Source organism: Sander lucioperca, chromosome 18, assembly GCF_008315115.2.
Source record: "Sander lucioperca isolate FBNREF2018 chromosome 18, SLUC_FBN_1.2, whole genome shotgun sequence".
Lineage (NCBI taxonomy): Eukaryota > Metazoa > Chordata > Actinopteri > Perciformes > Percidae > Sander > Sander lucioperca.
Genome location: NC_050190.1, coordinates 19,757,368 through 19,772,474, shown reverse-complemented (window position 1 = coordinate 19,772,474; position 15,107 = coordinate 19,757,368). Strand labels below are relative to the sequence as shown.

At 44.1% G+C, this 15,107-nt stretch overlaps 1 protein-coding gene across 2 annotated transcripts in view; it reads right to left on the bottom strand.

Moving 5' to 3' along the window:
- Positions 1-15,107, bottom strand: part of dync1h1 (dynein, cytoplasmic 1, heavy chain 1) — a 30,651-nt gene that overhangs the window by 1,397 nt on the left and 14,147 nt on the right. Inside the window, exons 32-74 of one of the 2 annotated variants that reach the window (XM_031310203.2) lie at positions 14,821-15,033; positions 14,374-14,612; positions 14,100-14,256; positions 13,784-14,008; positions 13,447-13,677; positions 13,170-13,310; positions 12,791-13,024; positions 12,312-12,518; positions 12,062-12,183; positions 11,781-11,946; positions 11,428-11,591; positions 11,070-11,199; positions 10,805-10,938; positions 10,578-10,692; positions 10,338-10,499; positions 9,974-10,188; positions 9,641-9,845; positions 9,384-9,557; positions 9,110-9,229; positions 8,781-8,901; positions 8,382-8,577; positions 7,511-7,628; positions 7,205-7,420; positions 6,894-7,106; positions 6,290-6,417; positions 5,996-6,149; positions 5,738-5,884; positions 5,409-5,559; positions 4,985-5,238; positions 4,657-4,791; positions 4,467-4,561; positions 4,196-4,370; positions 3,957-4,032; positions 3,673-3,833; positions 3,477-3,588; positions 3,324-3,384; positions 3,116-3,239; positions 2,881-2,994; positions 2,615-2,785; positions 2,180-2,397; positions 1,966-2,069; positions 586-794; positions 148-301 (exon numbers count right to left, since the gene is read on the bottom strand). In XM_031310203.2, the coding sequence (XP_031166063.2) occupies positions 148-301; positions 586-794; positions 1,966-2,069; positions 2,180-2,397; positions 2,615-2,785; positions 2,881-2,994; positions 3,116-3,239; positions 3,324-3,384; positions 3,477-3,588; positions 3,673-3,833; positions 3,957-4,032; positions 4,196-4,370; positions 4,467-4,561; positions 4,657-4,791; positions 4,985-5,238; positions 5,409-5,559; positions 5,738-5,884; positions 5,996-6,149; positions 6,290-6,417; positions 6,894-7,106; positions 7,205-7,420; positions 7,511-7,628; positions 8,382-8,577; positions 8,781-8,901; positions 9,110-9,229; positions 9,384-9,557; positions 9,641-9,845; positions 9,974-10,188; positions 10,338-10,499; positions 10,578-10,692; positions 10,805-10,938; positions 11,070-11,199; positions 11,428-11,591; positions 11,781-11,946; positions 12,062-12,183; positions 12,312-12,518; positions 12,791-13,024; positions 13,170-13,310; positions 13,447-13,677; positions 13,784-14,008; positions 14,100-14,256; positions 14,374-14,612; positions 14,821-15,033 (6,961 nt within the window). Of the gene's footprint in view, positions 1-147; positions 302-585; positions 795-1,965; positions 2,070-2,179; positions 2,398-2,614; positions 2,786-2,880; positions 2,995-3,115; positions 3,240-3,323; positions 3,385-3,476; positions 3,589-3,672; positions 3,834-3,956; positions 4,033-4,195; positions 4,371-4,466; positions 4,562-4,656; positions 4,792-4,984; positions 5,239-5,408; positions 5,560-5,737; positions 5,885-5,995; positions 6,150-6,289; positions 6,418-6,893; positions 7,107-7,204; positions 7,421-7,510; positions 7,629-7,996; positions 8,193-8,381; positions 8,578-8,780; positions 8,902-9,109; positions 9,230-9,383; positions 9,558-9,640; positions 9,846-9,973; positions 10,189-10,337; positions 10,500-10,577; positions 10,693-10,804; positions 10,939-11,069; positions 11,200-11,427; positions 11,592-11,780; positions 11,947-12,061; positions 12,184-12,311; positions 12,519-12,790; positions 13,025-13,169; positions 13,311-13,446; positions 13,678-13,783; positions 14,009-14,099; positions 14,257-14,373; positions 14,613-14,820; positions 15,034-15,107 lie in introns of both variants that reach the window. The other variant, XM_031310205.2, reaches the window with a different exon arrangement.

The following is a 15,107-nucleotide window of genomic DNA, read 5'->3' as shown; positions in this document are numbered from 1 at the left end:
AACAAGTGTATATGTGTTATTCCCTCAAAGTATAATCTGTTCAAGGACATGCTGGTGAAGACCGACAATGAGGATTTTAAGTGTGCAGTGATTTTCCTATATTCACAAAACACATGAATAAATCTCAGTCAACAAGTAAGATTTTACCTTTAACAAGTTCGCTAATGAGTGTGCGCAGGTCGTTAGTCTGCTTCTTCTTGCCCTCGCACACTTGCACCACATCGGCTAGATCCTGACGGACCTCCTGCAGCATATTGCAACCCATCTTCACCTCACGCTCGAAGAACCGGAACAGTGGGTCCTGGTGTGTGTGTGTTTGGACACATTGGACATTAAATCAAATATAGGATGACAAAAAGAAATGAAGTACATGTTCACCTGCTGAAATTCAAACCTGCGATTATAGTTGGTTTCATTTTACCTCGTTACTTCACGAGTCTAGCACAAAACGTTAAAACATGAAACAACTAATCAACATAACAGTAACTGCCAAAGATGTACAGCTTCTTGTACAGAACACAATATTATAGGTATGTCTCCTGAAGTCTGCTTGCCAACCACCTTTCCTCCTATTTCTGCCATTACCTTGATGTTCTCCACTGTGCGTTTGAGTGGATTGACTGTTTGGGGCATGAGCTGCAGCCAGTTGCAGGCAGTGGTGTGGAGGGTCCTCATCCAGGCCGGCTGGGCTTCAGGTGTGGACGAAGCGCGCTCCTTTATCTCTGTCTCGTAGGCAAGGTCATCCTCATCCTCCAACGTCTGCATTTTCAGCATCTTACCCATCATGTCAATGCCTACGCAGCCGGACGGAGGGAGCGGGGGGGGGAGGTGGAAGACAAGGCCATGGTGGAAGGTAGGGGGAGAAGAAATTAATAGTGGAACAAAGACACAAACAGCTTACCTTGAGGATGTGTTAATAAAAGGTTTGTTTTTATCAAAAAAGGAGTTTGCCAGAAGAACAAGAAACAAATTAGGATTACACTGGGTAGGACGATAGACACACAAGGCTTCAGGCAATATTTCCATCAAATGTACATTCAACAATCAAGTTCCCAAGTGGACAAATTAACTGCATTCTGGACTGTCTGGATCTGTAAAAGAAATGAACATAACCAAGGTAGGGTAACATAAACTAAGGAGTAGGAGTGAGGATGAGGGAGAGGTGGAGTGTGGCCGGTTGGCCAAGGGGTGGATGCTTTGGCAGCTGGGATTGTGGGAGTTTAGAGAGGGTTTGGAAATCAATCCAACAAAAAAAAAGGGAGTGAGGGTATAATTGAGGGGATGGGGAGGAGTGTGAATACTGAGGGTGGGGATAATATTTTAGCAAAGCGACATGATGGATGTGAAATACAGCTGCTGGAGGGTGAGGACACCCTTCCTTTGGACAGAGCACCTTCTAAAGTATGATGGCTATGACTACTGAAGGCTACAACTAAGCTACAGTTAGCTAAACTGTATGAGTATGATATACAAGACTGATACTAGATGCTACTTGTGCTATTACAGAAAACTAACTGGTGAAGTGAACCCATGACAAGATGAGAGATTAGTAAAGGGAGCAACCTTAAAGAGAGATTTTGCAGATTTAAATCCAGCTCCGTGTCATGGCAGTGTGTTTAGATAAAACAGTGTTTGGCTTTCATGGCGCCAGTGATGACGACACAGTGCTGGTTTTAAATCAGCAAAGTATCCCTTTCCTATATTCTTCACCATCACACACAAACACACACAGTATTCTGCCCAAGGCAGATGCAAAAATATAAGATCTTGACCGCTCGTTGCACTCAGTCACCCTGTCAAAATAAAAGTAGACACTAGAACAGAGAGAGAGATGGTTAATGATCCGCTGTGAAAACATGAAATCTGAACGGATGGATTAAGGAATAAGATTCAGGATGTGTTGTGGTCCAGTTACTGTGACAGAACACCGAGTACAGATGATGAAGATGACCGGCTGTGGCGTACCCTGAGTGGTGAGCAGGACCTTCTCAGCATTGCTAGGCAACCCGAGCCACGATGGAGTCTGAGTGTCGGGAAGCATCTCTACCCAGTGAATGAACTCCTCACGCCTGTAATAAATCAAAATCATAAACGATTTACCTGGTTGAGGTCATCAGGAAAACATACTTTCAAAATAAATATATAAAGTGAGGTAATTCTAAGAAAAGACAGTACTGACCTAATGCCATCGGGCATCTTGATGTCCTTGTGCCCGTCAACCTTGAGAGCCAGTTTGAACTCGCTGTCGAAGCTTCGCTTGGTGAAGATGCGATCCAGGAAGGTGTTGAGCAGACGCTGGTCAAACTCATTGTCAATGCGGCCGCCATAGATGGACTGGGCCATCAGGGTTTTTAGAGCCGCCCAGGGGATCTTGTCTGGTGCAATATTTTGACGGCCCTGTGTGTATGTGTGTGTGTAGAGGTAAAGTGTGACAAGGTTGTCATATTTAACATATTAACACACTAAACAAAGCTCTAATGCTAAGTAATTTATTTGATGAATTTACTGTTTGAACTGTATGAATTTTTGGGTAATTGAATTTATGGGTAATTGGCAACAAATCATTTTTATGCCGACACATTTAAAAGCACTGATTTCTGAAATAATCTCCAACCTTAGCAGTGTCATCCAGCCAGGTGTCAACGGTGTCGCAGGCAGAGCGGAGGTCAGACTCTCCAAACTCATATTTCTTGGACCAGCCCAGTGGTGCATAGCGCAGACGCTCCTGAATGACTGCATGGAACCAAGCCAGCAGGAAGTAGAGACGAGCACGCTCGTTGGGAGCCTGTAGAGAGAGATGGGAACATTTATTTTAGATAGCAGGTGCAATCAAAAGCTTTTGGCGTGATCGTATGTGATAGTAATCCCAGATTAAGTCACCTTGCACATGCGAGCCACAGGGATGCTGCTGAAGGTTCTGAGCATGTTGGCCTTGACACCAGGAGGAGGCTCAAACACAAAGATACGACCGGCGCGAAGCAGATTCACTGGAACCTGGCGGGAAAACACAGTACTGAGACTTTGAGGAGTGAAAGAAAAAATTAAAATGGCTAGAACTGAGAATTCATTTACAGAATTTGTAATATGGAAAAAAATTACAAGTGATGTGGTTTACCTTAGGGTTGATCTCCATTGTTAGGAAAAGCCTGAAGCTGGCATGAGGCTGCATGGAGTGGAGCTTCTTTTCCAGCTGCATCAGCCATCCAGGGGCCAAGTGGACGTTCTCCAACATCACCCACCTGCAGGACGAAAACAATCAGGATACCAGCACAACAAAACAAATTGTTCATTCTGAGAAAATACACAGAACAAACATTACCCACCTGCCAGACTTGACAGCAGTGTTTATGTCTCTGTCTGCCTTATTGAAGCCCTCAGCCGAACCTGTGCACAGTGTAGGAACACAAACATTTATCATCGATATCCTCACTAAACTTTAGAATATCATTTGTGTGTCAAGCTTATTCTATCCTAACCAATAGAGATGGAGGTGATTTGTTGGTTCTCCTCAACAGCCAGATCTCTGACCAGGCCACTGGCATCGTAACCTGGTACAGAACACATCAGCACTGGAGTGCTGGGCTTCACCTATAGACACAAGACAGATTAAACAACACTGACAATGGCAAACGCATCTGGAGAGACAATGATCGGAGAAATATTGGTTACTACCTCGCTATCCACAATATGAGCCAGGTCAAGAGGCTGCTCGATGATGTTCATGAAGGTCTCTCCCAGCACCTTTGAGACAAAAATGTGGGACATAGCCAGCAGACGGTCGGGGCGGAAGGCCTGAATCAGCAACAGCTGGTGCACTGCCTGGCCAATGGCAGCTGAACAAGGAAGAGCAGAGCAGGTCAGGTATACAGAGAATATATACATTCAATTTACAGTATATTTAAATCAATATCTGCTTGGCATGCATCATTTGCAAAATATGACAAATCTATACTTACTGGACTGCTTCTCCTCTGACCACAGATAAGGAACAGACAGATCTGGAGTGTTGCTCTCAAGCCACATGAAGAATTGCTGAAGTGACCAAAGAAAGCAACAAGGATCACTGATACAGTTTGTATTGAAAATAAAGTAGTTAATTAAAAGGTATGCCTATTAATACATGTTTGTTCATATGCAGCTTCCGTTTCATTATTACAATATACAGTAAGTTATAGCAGATGGAATCAATACTCACCTCATCTGCCTGAACCTTTTCCACCAAGTCGCTGAATGCTGGCAGGCGGCTGAGGCGGACCATGGCCTCACTCTGCTCCGTGGTCAGACCTTTGACTTTGGGCAGTGTCATGCCAGTCAGAACAATCTCCTTACCACGCAGGTAGTGCTGGAACTCTGCATCATAGGAGGGCTCACTGGAAAGAAATGGACGATTTATGTTGTCTGATATTACTGAGAAACCTTGCTTTATGTAATACTACCACTGGTCGGACATTAGTCTAGCATCTTACCTGGTTATGCCCTTTATGCTGATTTTAGCCAGCAGCATGGCAAAAGAGATGTGATCCAGGTGCAGCATACCTCTGGCTGCTCTGTTGAACACCACCTACATGAAAAGAGACATAAGCAAATTATGTCTATTACAATAATACCACCAAAGGAAAAGGTGTGGTCGTTTTCAAAATGTGTGGTTCACCAAACCTGGAAGAGGTCCTTGGTGATGACATCGAGTCTCTGTGTATGATCGGTGATGCCCTTGAGGTTGGGGTTCTCATATAGCACCGTGTGGTAGGTATCCAGGAAAAAGTGAAGGGAGTACTGGTACAGGAAGTGCATCTGGTGAAAGATACAAAGAAAAAGATGTGTTGATTAAATGGTTGCTTGGCTGGTTTACAAGTATGCACATATTAGGCAGAATAGTTTAGTGTGCATGTGTGTTTAGTGATAGTGAGATAAAAAAAAAGCTATAGCCCAAAAAAAATAAAAAATAAAAAGATTGTGTGAAAGAGCTGGTAAGATATGTCCAGACCTGGTTGAGAGATTCCATGGTGAAGTAGATGCTGCTGCAGGCAGAGGACAGAGACAGGTATTGCTGTGACACTGCCTCCACCTCTGCCATGACGATATCAGTCTCCTCCACCTTCCTGGTCACCTCAGCAGCCTCCTTCTTCAAGTTCTCCAGCGTGGTGATGATGGTGTCATCATCTAGGATGCGGCCTTTAACCTCATTGAGGGCCTGCAGCAGCGATTTCTCCAGCTGACGCAGACGCAGCTGGAACTCGCCTACAAGAAACAGAAGGACAGTTGTTGATCGGCTTTATCATTTCACTGAATTCTTTTTCCACCGTGACTCAAGTCTAAATTATGTTGCATCACTGTCAGTGTTCACCGTCCTCATCAAACCCAGCTGTGCCCTGTCATTGTGTTAGCACATCTGCCATTTTCTGTCTCACCCTGCAGTTTGAGGAGGTCGGAGCGTTTCTCATCCACATCAGGCCTCTCAGCCTTTAGGACCTTGTTGAGACACTGGCTCTGAAGGCTGCTGCGTGTCACAGTGAAGTTTACAAATGTAACACGAGAACACAAGTCTGGTGGGAACTCGACCTGCATACAAAAGAGACACCACATAACAAAGATTAACCTTATTGTATAATAGTTTTAATGAAAGCTAACTTTGTTTATAATGTATTTTGTTAATAGACTTATACCTATTAAAATTGGTAAAATACTGTAATGATCTTACATTATCTATAGATAAAATCTAAATGATGAATCTACTCACCGTTGGGTCTCGTGTAGAAAGGAAGATGACGAACGAAGGTGACAGATCGATGTCCTGGTCTCCCAGGGTGATGAGGACACGTCCTCCAGTCCTGCGTACTTCTCTGTTCAACACCGGGTTTAGGATGGGGTCGTAGCTTTCTACATCCTGAAGGGCAAAAAAAAGAATACATTATTATAAATAAGCAAATCTGTGATGACTACGTGGGCCTTGGACAGAGACAATTTTATGTTGGCACTGAGAAGTAGCCGTTCATACCTGGACCAACAGTGGGTTTCCGAAACGCAAGGCACTCTCCAGGTTCTTCCTGAAGGCATCATCCAGGAAACTGGTTCTGGTGATCTTGCGTTCTTTGTACTCATTCATTATGAACTCTGTGGCTTGGCCTGATGGATCGATGATTAGCGGGTACCTAGAGAGGGGAATGGTATAGAATAGATGAACATGGGAGGGGAAATCAACTCAAGGCTAATTAATACTAAGGAACGCTTAGTGTTTTCACAATAGTAATAAAACCTAAAAACATTGCCAGAAGAAGAGAAAGATACTGACCTGTTGTACCGGTTGAGCATGATGGCGTTCTCAGTGCAGAGGTCATCAGCTGGGAGAGAGTTGGCTTGCCAGCGGAGCCTCTCATCAGCATTGGACAGGTACTCAGTTCTGGCAATATCAGTACGGAACTGGGGGGAAACAAATGTACATCCATGGGAGTTTAGAATAAAACATGTCTTCTGATATCAGATTAAAATAAAAATGCAAAATGTGGTTGTGCACATAGTAGGGTATGTGGCAGAGGTCCTCAAAATGTGATAAGATTTCTCTTGTTGGGGATTGTTTTTCTATGGTTATTTGTAAAATAGAGAATACGATTGTTTTATGTGGTAATTGGAAAAGTACAAATAAAGTGTTTAAAAAAAAAAGAAAAAAAAGTGATAAGACATGTTTTAAAACAGTCAATAAAAACATCATATTAAAAGGCCTGATCCATAATTGGTCAACAGCATCTTTAAATTCACCAACAACTAAACTCACTAAGATGATATGAAAAACACAGAACAACAGTTACAAAGGAAGTTTCTACGTCCATACTGGTAATGTGAGTGAAGCCTGGATTTGTAGGTGTGATGGTCCAAAATGGCTTCAGAGCCTTTACTACCTGAATGTTGGCCTGCTGCAGGTGGTGAGACCAAGTAGTGAACAGGTTCTGCCTCATCTTTTGTTCAAAGTAGCCGGCATAGGTAATGAAAGCTGCAGAGAGCAGACAGTCTCCAGCGATGGTGGACATCTGGTTCTTGAAGGTCTCACTGGTCTTTTCCCAGCGGTCCCTTTCAGCTGACAGACTCTTCAGTAGGGCTGTGCTGCGATTCACCTTGGAGAAGAGAGCAAGAGTTCAGAAATATGTGCTGCAAGATCCTTCAGTTTAAGATGGATTAAAAGAGAGATTCAGAGGGTTTGATGACCAGTTACCTTCGCCTCGACAGCAGCCAGGTCGGCCTTGATGGCCTGGGCCTCTGAGATGAGGATGGCGTATTCCTCCTTGTAGCGAGCGATGCTAGCCTCCAGGTCTCGGATCATCTGCTCCACCTCTTCTGCCTTTGTCTTGTTGTCCGTGGCGTCATCCTCAAGCTTCTGCAGTTCATTACGCAGAGGCTCCACGCGCTTCAGCATGTCCGCATAATTAAGCTAGGGGAGTGGAAGAACATGGTATACATTAAAAGGAGTACCCTATTTACCCAATTATCTTCCATTATCATATTGTTTAGGCTTCCTTACCTGAGCAATCGCCCATTTGACCATAGGTCCACAGGCCAGAGATGCCCTGTTGACTTGTTCGTAGTTGTAGCTTGGGTTGGAGAGGTAGTTCTTCTTCATCTTCTCACGGATGGAGTCACTGGATAAAATAGAAACAGGCCAAGAAGTTGGAATATAGCAGGACTTTACTCAGACAAATACTCCAATGTGAAGTGTGGAACAATGATCATGAATCACAGGGAATGAAAGAAGACCTATTGCACAGGATCATTTAAATTTAGTTTGGAGAGGGGAAGGGGGGCAATTTCTACCATCTTCACTGTGAGAAATGCAAAATCATGACAACAACCAAGGATATTGGTCATTGTTCCCATCCGCTAATTTAGCTATATTAACTGATATGAATCCTAAAATCAATTTCTGATCACAGGTGCCACTTGATTAATATACTGATTAATATGATTTGTGCTTCCATTAAAGACTAGACAGACGTTCTGACACCGGTACCTCATTTCCTCAGAGGAAAAGTTGACTATGCTGCTGATGAAATTGTCACTGATAATAACTTGTCTGATTTTTTTCCAGTCATTGGTCTCCTCGCCAAGCATAAGGCAGATAGACTCCAGGGCCAGCTTGACTGCAGCTGGGGGATTGGTCATAGCCCGCACTTCTACTAGGTGATGCCGCTTAATAGAACTCACCGCTAGTTAGGTGGAAGAAGGAATGTGTTTGAAAGAAAGCAGAAGTAAGAGGGGAGGGAGAAGGGGAGCATGTAGGGCAAAAGAAGGGAGCAATTTGAAACAGACTCAGGGGTTGAAAAGTCAGGGAGAAGACAGAGAGGGAGAGAGCTTTAGTGAACAATCAAAGTACAATACATTCTTTCTTATTTCACCTGATCTCTTCAGCAGAGAAGTTAACAATAGTTGGGATGAAGTTCTCCCTCATGATGATGGAACGGATCTGCTTCCAGTCAGTCGTGCTCTCTCCCAGGAGCAAGCAGATGGACTCGAGGGCCAGCTTCACGGCCGCAGGTGGATTGGCCATGGAACGCACCTCCACCAGGTGCTGCTTCTTAATGGACTTAACAGCTATCAACATCAGGTGAACAAGGATGTGGATTATGACAAGGAAGGGGCAGTGATGAAGGGAGGATGCAGGTAAAGATCAAGTTGTTAACTGGAAGCCCATAAGTTAACTGGAAGCCCATAAGTATTTATAACCTTGTAATAAAAAAAATAAAAAAAATGTTTGTACAGGGATGAACAATAAGTCACACAATATATCACTGTACCATTCTGAGCCTCAATAACAGCAGGCTCCACTTGGTCCAAGTCCTCTTTGACATTCAGCTGTTTGTCCTTGATCCGCTCCTGCTGCTTGTACACAGCTTCCTGGATCTCCTGGCTCATCACCTGGAATCACAACAGTAACAGTATAGGATTAAGAGTTTTGATTCAATCCAGATAAGCAAGGCTAAAGGGATCACTTTACAACAAGTTAAAAAAAAAAAAAACATGACCAAGGACTTAGGTTTGTCCCCAAAAGAAGATAATTACTCTACTGCGATTTTTTTTTTCTTCGTCTTGAAGTGTTGTAAGTGTTAAATTCCTTCCTGTATACCTTTTTCTTTTCCGCCTCCTGCTGGTCTTTGACCATCTTCTTCAGTTTGTCATTGGCAGCAGCGTTCTTTGCCTCCAACTCCTGGCTCTTGATTCTCAGGTCACGACGAAGCTCCTCCACCTTGATGAGAAGGCACAAGTACAATCAGGGAGTCAGACAAGAGCAAGCAGCAGTTGGAAAGTCTTTGGTTTTTTTAGAGACCCAACTCTTCTGGGGTTTTGAGAAATATGTAGAATAGATGGCATATTAAATTAAATAAAATGCAAAACTTTACCTGATCGACAGTCTCCTTAATCTTGCGGAGACCAACATTGAGGTGCATCTGCTGCTCCTCCAACTCGCTGCGTTTCTCATTGAACAGGTTGGCATACTGGTTGATGAAGTCCAGGTAGTGGCGAGGAGTGATGGCCATCGTGTGGCCACCTCGCTTAGCCAGACGGTTGTTAGCCTGTGTATAGTTAACAACAACATATGAAGTATACCACCCAATCACCTCATTAACCACCACTGCAAACTTGCAAACATCCCTACCTGGTGAAGTGTCTGGTGTACAAACACACAGCCATTGACAATAGCCTCGCGGTGAGATGGTGGCTGGGGCAGCTTGTCATAGACGATGGGCATGTAGTCTGGCACCTTGTAGTTTGGTTTTTCCAGATCCATCTTGCTGGTGAACTCCTTACCCACCTGATAAAGGGCCTCTGTGGACCAATCTCCAAACCAGTTCAGCACACACCTAACACAAAGAAAAGTGTTCAGATAGCTAAGAAACTGCATCTTGTCATTTTAACGTTGTAGTATCTATTCCCCGCTTGTGATGTAATAAATGAATTCATGCTCAGTGTTCAGCATGTGTCTCTATACCTGTTGAAGAGGGCAGGAGATGTGGCAGCCCTGTCCTTCAGGCCCTCTGATGAAGGGTTCATGGTGAAAACAACATGAAGGTTCCTGATAACCTGGCTGGTGAACCATTTGTACAGCTCCTCGTGTGTGTCGAGCATAAGGCCCTCTTTCTGGGCTCCCTCCTTACACTGAGTCATCAGGGTGGCATACTCATCTCCCTCAAACAGCCCAGGAACCTACGAAAAACAGGTAACATTAACATATTAGGAACCAGAAAATTAGGCACGCACAACCCAAATAGATGTTTTATCTCAGAACACTAAAGGCAGTGTTGTCATTTGATGTACAATGAGTTGTATGACGGATCATGATGGCGGCAAGTTACCTCTCCGTTGGCCAGCAGTGTGTTCATTCTCTCAAGGAAACCAGAATCCAACACGTTGGACTCATCCATGATGAAGGCAATCTTCTCGTTCTTACAACCTGAGCGACGCAGCACTGTACGCAGGTCCTCATCAAAGTCCTCTCCAGTGTATTTTCTGTGAACCTGAAAACACAAAAAAGATAAATACAGACAGGCAACTGTAGTGATATGGCTGCACATATCTTCATGTGTTGTACCAACCTTGATCTGGTATACACTAAGTCCGTTCATCCAGGCTACGAAGCGAGACAGAGTAGTCTTTCCTGCTCCACTCACACCGATCAACAGCAGATGGCCCTGAGGCTGCCGGAAGATTCTGGAGGAGGAAATTAAATTTTAAAATTTACTCCAAAACAATTATTTCAGACCTGAATATTTCTACACCAACACCAGATGAGAAGTCAATGTGCTCAGAGGCTGTTACTCACCGGTCAATTCTGAGGACGTGGTCCAGGACCTCATTGAAGAGCACCAGAGGGACGTCCAGCTCCTCTTCATAGAAGACCTTCAGACGGGCCTTCACATAGTCCCTCAGCTCCTCCTGTTCCACTGGGATGTAGTCCTGCATCCACAAACAATACGCTCAGTAACAATAGAACTCTAACTGCAGAAGACTTGAGGTCAATTCTCAATCTTTCAGCATCATTACCAAAGCAGGACTATCACAGCATGGTCAACCTGTTTCTGGTTTACCTTGGAGAGCCAGTTGCTGTAGAGAATAGGCCTGTTGAGACCCTTCTCCTTATCAATGTTGGGAAAGTGTTTGAGAGCAACCATGTCAATGTTTTCATCTGTCCATCTTCTCTCTTCGTCATCAACCAGCCTGGAAAAAGGTGGAAGACGAGCAACATTATCACCAATATTATCATTATTTTAATACTTGCCTTAGGTGGCACTTCATCAGATTAATCAGTTAATAAAAACCAACACATACCATATCTAGACCATTGATTACACAATACTTTACAGACTGCACACAAAACTCCCTAAAAACTCTATCCGAATAGATAAGAATAGCCACTTCTTCAGCCTCCCAGAAACATGCGCTCACCTGTCCTGGAAGAGACGGAGCGCTTCATGGGCCCAGATGCGAATGAGTCCCTCCACAGGCAGAGTTTCAAGTGGCCGCAGGGCCTCGAAGATACCCCTAACCCAGCGGGTCATCTCTCTGGGAGAGTAGATGTAGTGAGGTTGGGTGTCCTGGGTAAACCGCTCCTGAATGGAAAAAGGATGGAAATAAAATATGTGAATAAATTAGTAATTGTGTGAATAAAAGGACTGAAAAATTATCAATAAAACATACGTCTTATCTCTCATTTGTATACTAGTTTCCTGTGACTATATTAAGTAAACTTGATGTTTACATATTTGATTTTTATATAGATATTTAGTAATCTCCTTTACCTGAGACATGGTGTAGAATTCAACCATAGCAGCAGTAAGAGGCTCGGCATAGGTACGTAGAGAGGGGATGAGGCGCAGCATGGCACGGTTGAAGGTTCCATAAATCTGAGTTAGAGAGGCTGGGCCTGGATAGTCCACATACACCACAGGAACATGACGCAGGAACCTACAAACAGTAACCACAACATGCAACAACTTGTCATATGCAATGCTCATTCCTTTTTTTCTGGTAATCATGGTTTTCAATTCTATTATTGTTCTAATAAGTCTGGGCACTGTACCTGTGTGTGAGAGGCTTTCTGCCAGGGTCAGTGGGAGGATTACAAGCTCCAACAAACTGGATCCTCTCCAACTTGACCCAAGTCTGGTCTGAGGTGCGGTAGAAACCTCCATGTTCCACCATCTGCAAAGAAAACACAACACAGGAGCCTTTCACATATAAGGAGGGATACCAAATGTTATGCACACTTCACTGTCTGATAAAATAGACAAGGTAAAATTAAATAGCAGTTTGTAAACAATGGATCATACCTGTCTGAGGAAAGAGATGACTCTCTGTGTGCCGTACTTGTCCATGTCTGGCAGATTGATCTCATCACAGAACAACACCAGCCACTTGCCCAGCTGGACAGGGGCAAGGACCACACCGTTGGGGGTACGGCGGTACTCACAGTAATGATCAAAGGTCTTCAGCAGCAGCTCTGGGGTGGTGGCACTGGAGAAGTTCAGACCCACAACCTGGTAGAGAGTAGGACAAACATTTGGAAATTGCAAATGTTGACGATTACAAAATATTCTCCTCATTTTAACCTAGTTTATTTATACTCAGTAGATTAGGATATGTTAAAATCCAATAGACATAATTATTTAAACGTTTAAATAAAATGTTAAGAAGGAGAAGAGCTTTCTGTTAACATTCCTATAGTGATGTAGAATTATTAACAATTCATCAGTTTCATGTTCAGGTTAAACAGATTTTTAAGGTTTAGAATACACTTCCAGTGTCTCACCTCCATATCAGGCAAGGCTCTGAGGGCGCTAAACAGAGTCATAGTCTTTCCAGAGCCGGGAGGTCCACACAGCACCAGTGGTTTGTGCTCTGCCAGCCATGTGTAAAGCAAAGCCTCATGGCGAACAGTGTCCAGGGTGGGAACCACAACATCGGGGGATGCCACTTTGTGGGTCTCTACCTCAATCTGGGGAACCTTGCCCTGCCAGGACTGCCATTCACCAGAGATGCACACCTGCACAACGCAATGAAAAAACAATGCAATGGTTATTCTGAAATTACAAGACTGCAGTAGTTCTGGTTTGCAGAGAATCAAACATTTTCTTTAAAATTGACCCAAGAGAACAATCAATATCGGTTTTAACACTAAGAGGCTGTACCTCATAGTCAATGATAGGGACATTGGGAGCAGACGGGAGGGGTACAGTGGTGATGCGACGGATGTATTCTCCAAGCTCAGCCCTCATCTTCAATCGTCCATCACCAGAGAAGGACCACAGCACAGCGTAGATCAGATACCTCTGTAGAGAGATAAAGCCACAAAATGTATCAGCTTTAAGAAAAAGCATATATTTTTGCAGTGATTAAGTTCCAAGTTTATATAACGAGAATAAGACATGTATGATTCTTTTAGTTATATGGAGAGCCGAACATTACCTGCATGTATCTTTCCAGCTGATCAATGGGCATGGGGAAGTCAGGATGGTTGTTGTTGTAGAGCGCCACATTACGGCAGGCCTGGTGCAGCATTGAGAACAGGGATCCCAAGCAGCGCAGACGGGTGAAGTCCATGATGTGCTCCATCTTGGATGCATGCTCTAAGGCCTTGATCACCAGGCCTGTGGAGGTGAAGTAAGGCTGCAGGACAGCTGCAGTATCACGCTGAATCTAGAGTAGAACATGCAATAGGACGTCCGTTAAGACAAAATGTCATATAATATTCTTCTTGAATGAACTGCTGCTATTTACCTGGTTTTGTATTTCCTTTAATTACCTGCAACATTGGTGATGCAGCCTCTTCCTCGTCTTCTGTGCCCTTCCTCTGGCGCTGAGCTTCATCCTCTCCCTCGTCCAATGGGATGCTGCGAATGCGAGCCAGGAAGTGGTTGAAGATCATGTCAGTGCTGAGGACATCCTCACTGAACCAGACCATACCACAGCGAGAGACAGTGGCCAAGGTGGCATACTTCAGGTCCTGTACTTCAAACATTACACGCACCTGGAGAGAGAGGGAATAATTCCAGGTCAATACAACTTAGACTATAATGAGAAAACAACAGACATGAGTGTTTGAAGTGCTATGCTCTTACATTTGGTGGCAAACTGAGACGCTCTCCATTGGGAAGGGTCAGCAGCTTGTTGTCATCCAGGACCGAGTTAAGATTTTCAACCCACTCAGGGTCAACATCACCATCGAAAATAATCCACTGACGCTTTTGCAGTTCACCTCGAACATTGTCAATAATCCTAAAATTGAAGAAACAATATTTTACAACAGTTATTTTTAAAGAGTCCTGTTTAGCAAAATAAAGCTGAACTGAGTTGATTTATACCCTTAACAATGAAATGTGTTACAGAACTGACTTTCTGAGGATGTGTGTGAACAAGCCATCTGTCCATTCACGGGTGTTGGGGTCCAGGGTTCCATACAGGTGGTCCTTGCTGATGGCCTTGGGGTCAATGATGTGGGCCACACCCTCAACACCCTCCAGCCTCTCCAGGGCCTTGAGCAGCACCCTCCATGCCATGGTCTTCCCACTACCGGAAGGTCCCACCATCATCAAACCATGGTTGATCTGTGTGATTTGGAACAGCTGGAGCACCTGCAAGAGGATGAATGACAAAGTTTCAGAAAATTTGAGTAACTACTTACAATGCAAACATCTTAAATACTTCGCTGTCAAGCAGGGATTTTACCCTAGCAATGTTGGAGACTTCTGTGTCTCTAGGAGATAGCAGGGCTGCATAACTCAGTATGTGTGGGCACACTCAATAAGATACAGTATATGTTGACTCAGTTTAGCTACATACCTTCTCCACCCAATTGCTGCCCACATCGTCACCGTCTCCGTAGGTGAGATACATCTCCGCGCAGACTTTCTTCAGCTCCTCCCTCAGCGCAGTCATCTCTCCACGCATGTACTGGACTCCAGGGAAGACATCCGAAAGCAGGCTGAACAGCAGAGGGATGTCCTCTGCCACCAGCTTGGGAACCATTGTCTCGCACACACTCTGGATCAGGATCTACAGAAACAAGACATTCAAGCTCCTAAAATCTCTAGATTTGATTCTAAAAACTAATTTGCCAATTCAATAAA